Genomic DNA, 14,827 nt, shown 5'->3' with positions numbered 1-14,827 from the left:
ATTACCTACATACTGTATCTAACTTAGATACGAGGTCTGGCCCAGGGATAGTTATTCTATAGGTTGGATGAAGTATATACCCTGTGATGTTATATTTACTGTATAAAGTTCGGAGGAATACGATGTTGCCTCACTGTTCTTTTACATGTATCACTTATGTTTTATATGTATTGTTTGAAATTCTTTAATAAAAACTATATTTGAAAAGAAAAAAAAAGGCAATTTTAGATGTGGCAAATGTCCACATGTCACACAATTGAGAGAAGGAGCATTTATTAGACTCGGCGACAGAAAGGTGTCGATAAAATAATTTATTTGCTGCAATTCAAAACTGGTAGTTTATGCCATTTTGTGCACATTTGAGCGATATTATATTAGATCTACAAAAAGGTTTATTCTTCATATTTAGGAAATGTAAACGATCACTGCAAACAGGCCTGGATGCATCCAGGTTAATCGGACACATGAAAAACTTTCATAATAGTGACAGTAATCTGCTTACAATGTTTGGGATCGAAAGGGTTACATCGGAGGTTCTGAAAAAGAAGAGATCTTGAGACAGAGAGAATCTGTCAGGATCATGCGCACTGCTGAACTTGGAATGTTGGCTCTAAATGACCATAACGGACGAAATGTGTTTTTGTGAATATTCTGCACAAATCCCTTTGTCCCACGCTCTGCTATGTTATTCTTCTATTTTTGCATGTATAATTTTGGCTTTGTGTTTCATTTACTACTAATTTTATACGTCATCTTCTGGTTCCTGAAATAGGTTACCTAGTAATGACGTAAGGTGAGGCCAGAGGAAGTCTGAGAACGTGGTTCTGTAGCCATCACATCGCCCAGTCTAAGCTGATGAGTTCTGTTTGTACTGGTGGCAGACCGCAAAATAAATTAACTGAATTTAATAGGTGAGTGCCAATTTCTTTTTCATATTTTTATTTTGTATCAACCTGTCTAATTTTTTTCTTAATGCTTTTCCACGCAGAACATAATCCTGCCACTCTTCAGCATCATCTTTTGTACAAGCTAAAGCACAGGGAGGGACAAAGTCCATTAAGTAAGGATGTCACTAGCAGTTTTCAGTGCTCCCACCAGCCCTATCACTGCAGCATGAAAATAGAGAGGAGGGGTTAGCAGCCTGCAGTGATTGGATGAAGAGACCCATCACAGCACAGCAGACTAAGGGAGGAACAAAAGTTATGCAGAGTGAGGGACACGTCCTCTCCAAAGCACAGAATGAAAAATCAAGAGAGCAACAGATAGAAGGTATTTGTGAGAGAAATATAGGCGCTAGATGCATGAAAATTGCATAAGCATGATCAAAATTAGGTACTGAGTAACATAATTCTTTTTTTTGACAGGTATCATTGCCACTCTTACCCCAAAACAGATTTTCCCGTTTCATCTGGTTTCCTTACTGTAAATGGGCTTGGATCAATGCCAACATTTTTTGGCATGAAGTCTCTGCAAATTAAAAATAACATATCAGTAGATTTTAAAAGGTCTGTAATTTCTTTAAGTTTAAATTAATAAAGCTAATGCACCTTACCTTGCAGAATTCGTCATAGACGAACAAAAAGTATCATCAAAACTGCTCAGTTCATATGGCCGAAAGAACTCTGTGTATATATTGGTTTCCTCATCATCCCGGTTATATTTTTTTATTGTCATCTTCTTTAGGTTCTCAGCATTGGACACTATTAACAAAATAAGTTGGTAGTTTTCAAGGCTATTGTTAGATTGCTGTGACTGTAATCAAATTAAAAATCCTGTCATATACTTAGAACATTCTTTTTTCCTAGAATAAAAGCTCCATTTTGGGGTACTCCGGTGGAAAACTTTTTTTTTTTTTTAATCAAATGGTGCCGGAAAGTTAAACAGGTTTGTAAATTACTTCTATTACATTTTTTAATCCTTCCAGTACTTATTAGCTGCTGAATACTACATAGGAAATTGTATTCTTTTTGGAACACAGAGCTCTCTGCTGACATCATGACCACAGTGCTCTCTGCTGACATCTCTGTCCATTTTAAGAACTGTCCAGAGAAGGAGAAAATCCCAATAGCAAACATATGCTGCTCTGGACAGTTCCTAAAATGGACAGAGATGTCAGCAGAGAGAACTGTGGTAATGATGTCAGCAGAGAGCACTGTGTTACAAAAAGAAAAGAATTTTCTAGATAGTATTCAGCAGCTAATAAGTACTGGAATGATTAAGATTTTTTAATAAAAGTAATTTACAAATCTGTTGAACTTTCTGGCACCAGTTGATAAAAAAAAAAAAGTTTTCCACCGGAGTACCCCTTTAAGGCCCATGTATTATCTAAGTGTAGAGAGGCTGTAGAAATGTGCTGGTCATTGCACCTTTTTACTGTGACAGAACACTGGGACAGTAAACATGAATTGCAATTCCTTTTGCACTAACTTTGAAAATACGACAAACTCTCTCAAAAAAAAACTTAAACTATACCCAATATATATATATAGTTTTTCTATTATAATAATAAAAATATATCAGTATGCCTAAAATTGTCCTTTTCTGACCCCTACAACTTTTTTATTTTTCCATAAACAGGGCTGTCAGGGCTGTATGTGCTGTGATCTGAAGTTTCTATCGGTAAAAGGTTTGCTTTGATAGGACTTTTTAATTGCATTTTATTCATTTTTTTCTGATATTTGATATGCTCAAAAATCTGCATTTTTGGCATTTGTTTTTTCTATGTTTAAGCTGTTTACCATGCAGGGTCCTAAACATTATGGGTGAGATTTATCAAAACCTGTCCAGAAGAAAAGTTGCTGAGTTACCCATAGCAATCAATCAATCACTTCTTTCCTTTTTCAGAGGCCTTTTCAAAAACGAAAGAAGCAACTTTTCCTCTGGACAGGTTTTGATAAATCTCCCCCTATATTTTAATAGTTTGAATAATTATGCATGCAGCAATATAAAATTGGATAAACTGGGAAAAGAACAGTCATTTTTTTTTTATTAGATGGGTTTAATACAACTTTAAAAAAAAATTATTTTATACTTTACACTTTTTAAGTCCTCATAGTAAACATCACTAGACACATACATAGCATTCTGCAGTGAGATCTGGCTAAGCCAGGCTGAATCACTGAATTGATGATCCAGCGGCATGAACAGGGACCCCTCACTGCTATTTTACCTTATGGGACCCCACCAACCACGTTGCCAGGGTCTGACGCTATTTTACATTATGGGACCCCACCAATGTGTTTCCAGGGTCCAATGATCCCACTGATCTAGTCGGTATCTAGTATTTACTACTTTAGACAATGTGATAGACATTGATCACAGCATCTAGGGTTAATGAAAGAGAGCGGCGATGACTGATAGCAATGACACTTGCTGTTATGAAGTGAACGCAACTCCTGCGCTTGTTTCAAAGTCAATTGATGCTCCAGGGCATACATGTGCACCCTGTTGTGTTAAGTCCTGGGCAGCAAGTGCATACCTGTAAATCACATGTACCAGCTACTAAATAATTGTAAATTATTATAATTATAAATAAGCATTCAGGTATTCAAGAAGATATAGCATACTGTTAATTGGAATTTTAACCATAAGAGTATGCAAAGCTATACAGAATATACAAAGCTTAGCATAGTCGAAGAAATTTAAATATACATATATATATATATATATATATATATATATATATATATATATATATAGATAGATATACACACATACATACAGTCATGGCCGTAAATGTTGGGACCCCGGACATTTTTCTAGAAAATGAAGTATTTCTCACAGAAAAGGATTGCAGTAACACACGTTTTGCTATACACATGTTTATTCCCTTTGTGTGTATTGGAACTAAACCAAAAAAGTGAGGAAAAAAAGCAAACTGGACATAATGTCACACCAAGCTCCAAAAATGGGCTGGACAAAATTATTGGCAGCCTTAACTTAATATTTGGTTGCACACCCTTTGGAAAAAATAACTGAAATCAGTTGCTTCCTATAACCATAAATAAGCTTCTTACGCCTCTCAGCCGGAATGTTGGACCCCTCTTCCTTTGCAAACTTCTTCAGTTCTCTATTGGAAGGCACCTTTTCCCAACAGCAATTTTAAGATCTCTCCACAGGTGTTCAATGGGATTTAGATCTGGACTCATTGCTGGCCACTTCAGAACTATCCAGCGCTTTGCTGCCATCCATTTCTGGGTGCTTTTTGACATATGTTTGGAGTCATTGTCCTGCTGGAAAACACAAGATCTCGGACGCAAACCCAGCTTTCTGACACTGTGCTGTACAGTACGACCCAAAATCCGTTGGTAATACCCAGACTTCATGATGCCTTGCACACATTCAAGGCACCCAGTGGCAGAGGCAGCAAACCAACCCCAAAACATCATTGAACCTCCACCATATTTCACTGTAGGTAATGTGTTCTTTTCTTTGTAGGCCTCATTCAGTTTTCGGTAAACCGTAGAATGATGTGCTGTTACGCCGAGCGCTCCGGGTCCCCGCTCCTCCCCGGAGCGCTCGCTTCACTCCCTCCGCTGCAGCGCTCCGGTCACGTCCTCTGACCCGGGGCGCTGCGATCCTGCTGCCAGCCGGGATGCGATTCGCGATGCGGGTAGCGCCCGCTCGCGATGCGCACCCCGGCTCCCCTACCTGACTCGCTCCCCGTCTGTTCTGTCCCGGCGCGCGCGGCCCCGCTCCCTAGGGCGCGCGCGCGCCGGGTCTCTGCGATTTAAAGGGCCACTGCGCCGCTGATTGGCGCAGTGGTTCCAATTAGGGTTTTCACCTGTGCACTTCCCTATATTACCTCACTTCCCTTGCGCTCCCTTGCCGGATCTTGTTGCCTTAGTGCCAGTGAAAGCGTTCCTTGTGTGTTCCTTGCCTGTGTTTCCAGACCTTCTGCCGTTGCCCCTGACTACGATCCTTGCTGCCTGCCCCGACCTTCTGCTACGTCCGACCTTGCTTCTGCCTACTCCCTTGTACCGCGCCTATCTTCAGCAGCCAGAGAGGTGAGCCGTTGCTAGTGGATACGACCTGGTCACTACCGCCGCAGCAAGACCATCCCGCTTTGCGGCGGGCTCTGGTGAAAACCAGTAGTGGCTTAGAACCGGTCCACTAGCACGGTCCACGCCAATCCCTCTCTGGCACAGAGGGTCCACTACCTGCCAGCCGGCATCGTGACAGTAGATCCGGCCATGGATCCCGCTGAAGTTCCTCTGCCAGTTGTCGCTGACCTCACCACGGTGGTCGCCCAGCAGTCACAACAGATAGCGCAACAAGGCCAACAGCTGTCTCAACTGACCGTTATGCTACAACAGTTGCTACCACAGCTTCAGCAGTCATCTCCTCCGCCAGCTCCTGCACCTCCTCCGCAGCGAGTGGCCGCTCCTGGGATACGCTTATCCTTGCCGGATAAATTTGATGGGGACTCTAAGTTTTGCCGTGGCTTTCTTTCCCAATGTTCCCTGCATCTGGAGATGATGTCGGACCTGTTTCCCACTGAAAGGTCTAAGGTGGCTTTCGTAGTCAGTCTTCTGTCCGGAAAAGCCCTGTCATGGGCCACACCGCTCTGGGACCGCAATGACCCCGTCACTGCCTCTGTACACTCCTTCTTCTCGGAAATCCGAAGTGTCTTTGAGGAACCTGCCCGAGCCTCTTCTGCTGAGACTGCCCTGTTGAACCTGGTCCAGGGTAATTCTTCCGTTGGCGAGTATGCCGTACAATTCCGTACACTTGCTTCAGAATTGTCCTGGAATAATGAGGCCCTCTGCGCGACCTTCAAAAAAGGCCTATCCAGCAACATTAAAGATGTTCTGGCCGCACGAGAAATTCCTGCTAATCTACATGAACTTATTCACCTAGCCACTCGCATTGACATGCGTTTTTCTGAAAGGCGTCAGGAACTCCGCCAAGATATGGACTCTGTTCGCACGAGGCGTTTCGTCTCCTCGGCTCCTCTCTCCTCTGGTCCCCTGCAATCTGTTCCTGTGCCTCCCGCTGTGGAGGCTATGCAGGTCGACCGGTCTCGCCTGACACCTCAAGAGAGGACACGACGCCGTATGGAGAACCTCTGCCTGTACTGTGCTAGTACCGAACACTTCCTGAGGGATTGTCCTATCCGTCCTCCCCGCCTGGAAAAACGTACGCTGACTCCGCACAAAGGTGAGACAGTCCTTGATGTCTACTCTGCTTCTCCACGTCTTACTGTGCCTGTGCGGATGTCTGCCTCTGCCTTCTCCTTCTCTACAGTGGCCTTCTTGGACTCTGGATCTGCAGGAAATTTTATTTTGGCCTCTCTCGTCAACAGGTTCAACATCCCAGTGACCAGTCTCGCCAGACCCCTCTACATCAATTGTGTAAATAATGAAAGATTGGACTGTACCATACGTTTCCGCACGGAGCCCCTTCTTATGAGCATCGGATCTCATCATGAGAGGATTGAACTTTTGGTCCTCCCCAATTGCACCTCGGAGATTCTCCTTGGACTTCCCTGGCTTCAACTTCATTCCCCAACCCTGGATTGGTCCACTGGGGAGATCAAGAGTTGGGGGTCCTCTTGTTCCAAGAACTGTCTAAAACCGGTTCCCAGTAACCCTTGCCGTAACTCTGTGGTTCCTCCAGTAACCGGTCTCCCTAAGGCCTATATGGACTTCGCGGATGTTTTCTGCAAAAAACAAGCTGAGACTCTACCTCCTCACAGGCCTTATGATTGCCCTATCGACCTCCTCCCGGGTACTACTCCACCCCGGGGCAGAATTTATCCTCTCTCTGCCCCAGAGACTCTTGCCATGTCCGAATACGTCCAGGAGAATCTAAAAAAGGGCTTTATCCGTAAATCCTCCTCTCCTGCCGGAGCCGGATTTTTCTTTGTGTCCAAAAAAGATGGCTCCCTACGTCCTTGCATTGACTACCGCGGTCTTAATAAAATCACGGTTAAGAACCGCTACCCCTTACCCCTCATCTCTGAACTCTTTGATCGCCTCCAAGGTGCCCACATCTTTACTAAATTGGACTTAAGAGGCGCCTATAACCTCATCCGCATCAGAGAGGGGGACGAGTGGAAAACGGCATTTAACACCAGAGATGGACACTTTGAGTATCTGGTCATGCCCTTTGGACTGTGCAATGCCCCTGCCGTCTTCCAAGACTTTGTCAATGAAATTTTTCGTGATCTGTTATACTCCTGTGTTGTGGTATATCTGGACGATATCCTAATTTTTTCTGCCAATCTAGAAGAACACCGCCAGCATGTCCGTATGGTTCTTCAGAGACTTCGTGACAACCAACTCTATGCCAAAATTGAGAAATGTCTGTTTGAATGCCAATCTCTTCCTTTTCTAGGATATTTGGTCTCTGGCCAGGGACTACAGATGGATCCAGACAAACTCTCTGCCGTCTTAAATTGGCCACGCCCCTCCGGACTCCGTGCTATCCAACGCTTTTTGGGGTTCGCCAATTATTACAGGCAATTTATTCCACATTTTTCTACCATTGTGGCTCCTATCGTGGCTTTAACCAAAAAAAATGCTGATCCCAAGTCCTGGCCTCCTCAAGCAGAAGACTCCTTTAAACGACTCAAGTCTGCCTTTTCTTCGGCTCCCGTGCTCTCCAGACCTGACCCTTCCAAACCCTTCCTATTGGAGGTTGATGCCTCCTCAGTAGGAGCTGGAGCTGTTCTTCTCCAAAAAAATTCTTCCGGGCATGCTGTCACTTGTGGTTTTTTCTCTAGGACCTTCTCTCCAGCGGAGAGGAACTACTCCATCGGGGATCGAGAGCTTCTAGCCATTAAATTAGCACTTGAGGAATGGAGGCATCTGCTGGAGGGATCAAGATTTCCTGTTATTATCTACACCGACCACAAGAACCTCTCCTACCTCCAGTCGGCCCAACGGCTGAATCCTCGCCAGGCCCGGTGGTCTCTGTTCTTTGCCCGATTTAATTTTGAGATTCACTTTCGTCCTGCCGATAAGAACATTAGGGCCGATGCTCTCTCTCGTTCCTCGGATGCCTCAGAAGTTGATCTCCCTCCGCAACACATCATTCCACCTGACTGCCTGATCTCCACTTCTCCTGCCTCCATCAGGCAGACTCCTCCAGGAAAGACCTTTGTTTCTCCACGCCAACGCCTCGGAATCCTCAAATGGGGTCACTCCTCCCATCTCGCAGGTCATGCGGGCATCAAGAAATCTGTGCAACTCATCTCCCGCTTCTATTGGTGGCCGACTCTGGAGACGGATGTTGGGGACTTTGTGCGAGCCTGCACTATCTGTGCCCGGGATAAGACTCCTCGCCAGAAGCCCGCTGGTTTTCTTCATCCTCTGCCTGTCCCCGAACAGCCTTGGTCTCTGATTGGTATGGATTTTATTACTGATTTACCCCCTTCCCGTGGCAACACCGTTATTTGGGTGGTCGTTGATCGATTCTCCAAAATGGCACATTTCATCCCTCTTCCTGGTCTTCCTTCTGCGCCTCAGTTGGCTAAACAATTTTTTGTACACATTTTTCGTCTTCACGGGTTGCCTACGCAGATTGTCTCGGATAGAGGGGTCCAATTCGTGTCTAAATTCTGGAGAGCTCTCTGTAAACAACTCAAGATTAAATTAAATTTTTCCTCTGCATATCATCCCCAGTCCAATGGACAAGTAGAAAGAATTAACCAGATCCTGGGTGATTATTTGCGACATTTTGTTTCCTCCCGCCAGGATGACTGGGCAGATCTCCTTCCATGGGCCGAATTCTCGTATAACTTCAGGGTCTCTGAATCTTCCTCCAAATCCCCATTTTTCGTGGTGTACGGCCGTCACCCTCTTCCCCCCCTCCCTACCCCCTTGCCCTCTGGTCTGCCCGCTGTGGATGAAATTTCTCGTGACCTTTCCATTATATGGAGAGAGACCCAAAATTCTCTCTTACAGGCTTCTTCACGCATGAAGAGGTTCGCGGATAAGAAAAGAAGAGCTCCCCCCGTTTTTTCCCCTGGAGACAAGGTATGGCTCTCCGCTAAATATGTCCGCTTCCGTGTCCCTAGCTACAAGTTGGGACCACGCTATCTTGGTCCTTTCAAAATTTTGTGTCAAATTAATCCTGTCTCTTATAAACTTCTTCTTCCTCCTTCTCTTCGTATCCCTAATGCCTTTCACGTCTCTCTTCTCAAACCACTCATCCTCAACCGTTTTTCTCCCAAATCTGTTCCTCCCACTCCTGTTTCCGGCTCCTCGGACGTCTTCTCGGTCAAGGAAATTTTGGCTGCCAAAAAGGTCAGAGGGAAAAAAATTTTTTTAGAAGACTGGGAGGGTTGTGGTCCTGAAGAGAGATCCTGGGAACCTGAGGACAACATCCTTGACAAAAGTCTGCTCCTCAGGTTCTCAGGCTCCAGGAAGAGGGGGAGACCCAAGGGGGGGGGTACTGTTACGCCGAGCGCTCCGGGTCCCCGCTCCTCCCCGGAGCGCTCGCTTCACTCCCTCCGACCCGGGGCGCTGCGATCCTGCTGCCAGCCGGGATGCGATTCGCGATGCGGGTAGCGCCCGCTCGCGATGCGCACCCCGGCTCCCCTACCTGACTCGCTCCCCGTCTGTTCTGTCCCGGCGCGCGCGGCCCCGCTCCCTAGGGCGCGCGCGCGCCGGGTCTCTGCGATTTAAAGGGCCACTGCGCCGCTGATTGGCGCAGTGGTTCCAATTAGGGTTTTCACCTGTGCACTTCCCTATATTACCTCACTTCCCTTGCGCTCCCTTGCCGGATCTTGTTGCCTTAGTGCCAGTGAAAGCGTTCCTTGTGTGTTCCTTGCCTGTGTTTCCAGACCTTCTGCCGTTGCCCCTGACTACGATCCTTGCTGCCTGCCCCGACCTTCTGCTACGTCCGACCTTGCTTCTGCCTACTCCCTTGTACCGCGCCTATCTTCAGCAGCCAGAGAGGTGAGCCGTTGCTAGTGGATACGACCTGGTCACTACCGCCGCAGCAAGACCATCCCGCTTTGCGGCGGGCTCTGGTGAAAACCAGTAGTGGCTTAGAACCGGTCCACTAGCACGGTCCACGCCAATCCCTCTCTGGCACAGAGGGTCCACTACCTGCCAGCCGGCATCGTGACATGTGCTTTACCAAAAAGCTCTATCTTGGTCTCATCTGTCCACAAGATGTTTTCCCAGAAGGATTTTGGCTTACTCCAGTTCATTTTGGCAAAATGTAGTCTTGTTTTTTTATGTCACTGTGTCAGCAGTGGGGTCCTCCTTGGTCTCCTGCCATAGTGTTTCATTTCATTTAAATTTCGTGGAATAGTTTGTGCTGACACTGATGCTCTCTGTGTCTGCAGGACTGCTTGAATATCTTTGGAACTTGTTTGGAGCTGCTTATCCACCATCTGGACTATCCTACCTTTCATCAATTTTTCTCTTCTTGATAATGTTGCGCACTGTGGACAAAGGCAAATATAGATCTCTGGAGATGGACTTGTAACCTTGAGATTGTTGATATTTTAACCACAATTATGGTTCTCAAGTGCTCAGACAGTTCTATTCTCCTCTTTCAATTTGCCATGCTTAGTGTGGCACACACAGACACACAATGCAAAGACTAAGTGAACTTCTCTCCTTTTTATCTGCTTTCAGGTGTGATTTTTATATTGCCCACACCTGTTACTTGCCCCATGTGAGTTTAACCTCTTAAGGACCCAGCCCATTTTCAACTTAAGGACCCGAGCATTTTTTGCTCATATGACCACTGTCACTTTAAGAATTAAAGGAGTACTCCAGCGCAAAATAACTTATCCCCTATCCAAAGGAGTGGTCCGAGTACTGGGGCCCCCCGGAATCTCCTGGACGGGGCCGCGGCAGTCTGCAGGAAGTGAAATTTCGTCCCCAGCAGAAAGCCACGGCAGACACTCCACCTCCATGTATCTCTATGGGGTACATGGAGGGGGCGTGTCGGCCGGCGCGTCATGCGGGGACAGAACGCCCCCTTTCCTGTACATTGCCACGGCCCCGTACCGAAGATCGCGGGGGCCCCAGCACTCGGACCCCCCGCGATCTATAACTTAACCCCTATCCTTCGGACTCCTTTTGCACTATAGATGTCCTTTAATAACTCTACGATGCTTTTACTTTTCATTCTGACTCAGAGACTGTTTTTTGTGACATATTCTACTTTATGTTAGTAGTACATTTTTGTCGATATTTGCATCATTTCTTGGTGAAAGCTTCCAAAACTTGATGAAAATTTGAAAATGTTGCATTTTTTTTACTTTGAAATGCTCTGCTTATAAGGAAAATGGATGGACATCCCGAATAAATTATATATTGATAAAAAGGAAAATTGAGGCTCATGATCTTGAATACTGGATAGACATTTATTAATTAATTTTTTAAAATATGTAATGTGCTCCATGACGCACAGGGCTCTTGTGGGTCAGTGGGGACACAAAATACAATTGAATAAATTATTAGAATAGTAATATTAATAAATTAATAGCATAGAACACATTATAATATAAAAATATATAATAAAATACAATCAATATAAAAGCTACACATCTGTGGATATTCCAGCCTGTAAGAATAAAATTAAATAGTGGTGCACGTGTCTTTTGAAAAGAAACAAATATGTAGAATTGTACTGTTCAATGCACTGTTTGTAGAATGAGTGGTATCCGTTGGCAACAATGTAACAATTATTGCATGGTAACAATGTAGCAATGTCTGGTATACTAGCAGTGTTTATGAGCAAACAGTAGCAATGCTAAGTATACTTGCAGTATTGAAGAGCAGAAGGATAGATCGCCGCTTAGAGACTCGGCCGTCACATATGGATAGCGGTGATAGTGGGCTTCAATGATGGGGACTGCAGCGCTTCAATGAGCTGTGAATTTTTCCAAATTGCGTAGAATGCGCGGAGAGAATGTTCAAATTCACGGTCCTATTATGTGTGGCATATGCTGATAGAGACTCGGCCATCTCAGAAGTTCCAGCAATAATGAAAGATCCAGTTTTTTTTGAGGCTGTAAAGGTGATCCCCAATGCGGTCAGAGGGTATGTGGCGTCCTCGTGGCCGGGGCAATGCGCATAAGTACCTGAGGCTTAGCGGATGCCGTATAAGCGCAATAGCTGTATTCCAATATAGAGGCTGGATATATGTGGGATTAATAGCGGAGCTGGACGCGTTTCAAGTCCTCCATAGGACTTTTCTTCTGCAGCTTTAAGATGTGTTCCAAGGTGTGTACTGTGAGGTATATATGGCGGGGCACTAAAACAAACTTAGACAATTTTATTACATCAATTAATACCAATCATTTTAACCTTATATTTACACCCAACACCAGTCCCACGTCGGTAGAATTTTTAGGTTTATTAATAACATCAAATGAAGACAAGCACCTACCACAAAACTGTGGCCAAAAATGGTTTTATACTTCACACCAGCTCCCTCAGCGGCTGGGGAATGCTCCCACCAGCCAATTTCATAGAATAAAACGGAACTGTATGCATAATGATCAATTCGAACTTGAAGCCATCTCTCTAAGCAACCAATTTGTTACTAAGCAATACCCACTGGCAGATCTGCAAAAATCCCTTGATCAAGTACGAAAGTTAGACAGAACAACTTTTTTTAGTCCCAGACCTTCCGCTCCATCAAAAAACGTGGATAAAGATTTCCCGAAATGTATTATTCCATATAATACACAACACCATAGAATAGAGAGCATAATTAAAAAATATTGGCCCCTTCTCTGAGAAGATAAGGCACTTAATGCATTTCTTCCAGATAAACCATCTATCATCTATACAAGAGCCCAAAATTTAGGCATTAAAGTAGCAACCACGGTCCGAATTTCCAACTCCAATCCCAAACCATCATCTACTATAATAGATGAGGGTTTTTCAGATGTGGACAATGTACCAACGGTAAAGCAACATAGTTTGACAAAAGGACCATGGAAATTTAATCTACAGTTAACCAATATACACATAAAATGAAATAATTTCTGAATTGTGCTAGCAAAGGGATCATTTATTTAATAGAATGTCCATGTCATAAGCAGTACATAGGTCGTACATCTCGTGCTTTAACCTCCTGAGCGGTATTCCCGAGCGTGACTCGGGGTTAATTTTCCCTGCTAGGATCGGTAACCCCGAGTCACGCTCGGGGTAGAATTGCAGAGTTCCCGGCCGGGCTGCACGATATATCGCAAAAGCAATGCGATATAGCGATGCGGCCCCTGGGAAAACATGCGACTATCTGCTCGGGTCGGCTCCCGTTGCGGGGGCCGGCCAGAGCAGGTAAAGAAAAATACTAAAAGTCAGTGTTTCCCTACCAGGGGGCCTCCAGCTGTTGCAAAACTACAACTCTCAGCATGCCCGAACAGCCAAAGGCTGTCCGGACATGCTGGGAGTAGTAGTTTCACAACAGCTGGAGGCACACTGTTAGAAAAACACTGAGCTAAGTGTAAAAGGAAGAAGTAGTAAAATAAAAAAACCTTTTGCTCACCTAATCCCGGTCCCTGCAGATGCCGTTCCCCTCCGTGTGGTCCGAGTGTCCTCTCTTCACTATTCATCTTCTAGGACCTTTCACTTTTCAGCCAATCACAGGCCGCAGTGGTGTAAAGCCTGTGATTGGCTGAAGGGGAAAGGACTTGTTTTGCAGGAAATACACTAGGTTTGAAATCTGCCCGGCAAACCTAGTGTATTTGCTGCAGGACAAGACAAGGTGAGAAGGGGGGGGGGGAGGGGAATGTGACAGGGGGGGGGGGGGGAATGTGACAAGGGGGGGAATGTGTCAGGGGGGGGGGAATGTGACAGGGGGGGGGGAATTTGACAGGGGGGGGGAATGTGACAAGGGAGGGAATGTGACAGGGGGGGGAATGTGACAAGGGGGGGAATGTGACAAGGGGGGGGGATGTGTCAGGGGGGGTTGTGACGGGGGGGGGATTGTACCGCTTTTGGTACAAATTTCCAGACAGAATCATACCGCCAGGGAGGTTAAAAACACGCATACAGGAACAAAGATTATTATAAGAAATTATTTATTGATTCACACTTACATTATGTCTACTTTATATTTTCATCATAAAGTTGACATGTTTTTACTTTTGGAAGACACCAGAGGGCTTCAAAGTTCAGCAGCAATTTTCCAATTTTTCACAAAATTTTCAAAATCTGAATTTTTCAGGGACCAGTTCAGTTTTGAAGTGGATTTGAGGGGCTTTCATGTTAGAAATACCCCATAAATGACCCCATTATAAAAACTGCACCCCTCAAAGTATTCAAAATGACATTCAGAAAGTTTGTTAACCCTTTAGGTGTTTCACAGGAATAGCGGCAAAGTGAAGGAGAAAATTTGAAATCTTCATTTTTTTATACTCGCATGTTCTTGTAGAGCCAGTTTTTGAATTTTTACAAGGGGTTATAGTAGAAAAAGCCCCCCAAAATATGTAACCCAATTTCTCTCGAGTAAGGAAATACCTCATATGTGTATGTCAAGTGTTCGGCGGCGCAGTACAGGGCTCAGAAGGGAAGGAGCAACAATGGGATTTTGGAGAGTGAATATTTCTGAAATGTTTTCTTAGGGGCATGTCACATTTAGGAAGCCCCTATGGTGCAAGAACAGCAGAAAACCCCCCACATGGCATACTATTTTGGAAACTACACCCCTCAATGCAAGTAACAAGGGGTCCAGTGAGCCTTAACACCCCACAGGTGTTTGACGACTTTCGTTAAAGTCGGATGTGTAAATGAAAAAAAATGAAAATGAAAATTTTCACTAAAGTGCAGTTTTATTTCCCAAATTTACCATTTTTACAAAGGGTAATGGGAGAAAATGCCCCCCAAAATTTGTAACTCCATCTCTT

The 14,827-nt window shown here is 44.9% G+C and overlaps 1 protein-coding gene and 1 long non-coding RNA gene across 8 annotated transcripts in view; one reads left to right on the top strand and one right to left on the bottom strand.

Annotated features, from left to right (window-relative positions):
- FIG4 (FIG4 phosphoinositide 5-phosphatase) overlaps positions 1–14,827 on the bottom strand; it is a 653,436-nt gene that overhangs the window by 296,460 nt on the left and 342,149 nt on the right. For all 7 annotated transcript variants that reach the window (XR_008891311.1, XR_008891312.1, XM_056566306.1 and 4 more), the window contains exons 19-20: positions 1,553–1,700; positions 1,384–1,467 (exon numbers count right to left, since the gene is read on the bottom strand). Coding sequence is in view for 5 of the 7 variants with exons in the window: in XM_056566306.1 (XP_056422281.1) it covers positions 1,384–1,467; positions 1,553–1,700 (232 nt within the window). In the remaining 2 variants the exon portion in view is untranslated. The remainder of the gene's footprint in view (positions 1–1,383; positions 1,468–1,552; positions 1,701–14,827) is intronic.
- LOC130362195 (uncharacterized) lies at positions 589–1,492 on the top strand. The gene is made up of 3 exons (XR_008891313.1): positions 589–911; positions 989–1,269; positions 1,365–1,492. It is a non-coding gene; the product is annotated as an uncharacterized LOC130362195 (long non-coding RNA).

Source organism: Hyla sarda, chromosome 3 (assembly GCF_029499605.1).
Source record: "Hyla sarda isolate aHylSar1 chromosome 3, aHylSar1.hap1, whole genome shotgun sequence".
Classification (NCBI taxonomy): Eukaryota; Metazoa; Chordata; class Amphibia; order Anura; family Hylidae; genus Hyla; species Hyla sarda.
This window is presented reverse-complemented; position numbering and strand designations above follow the sequence as displayed.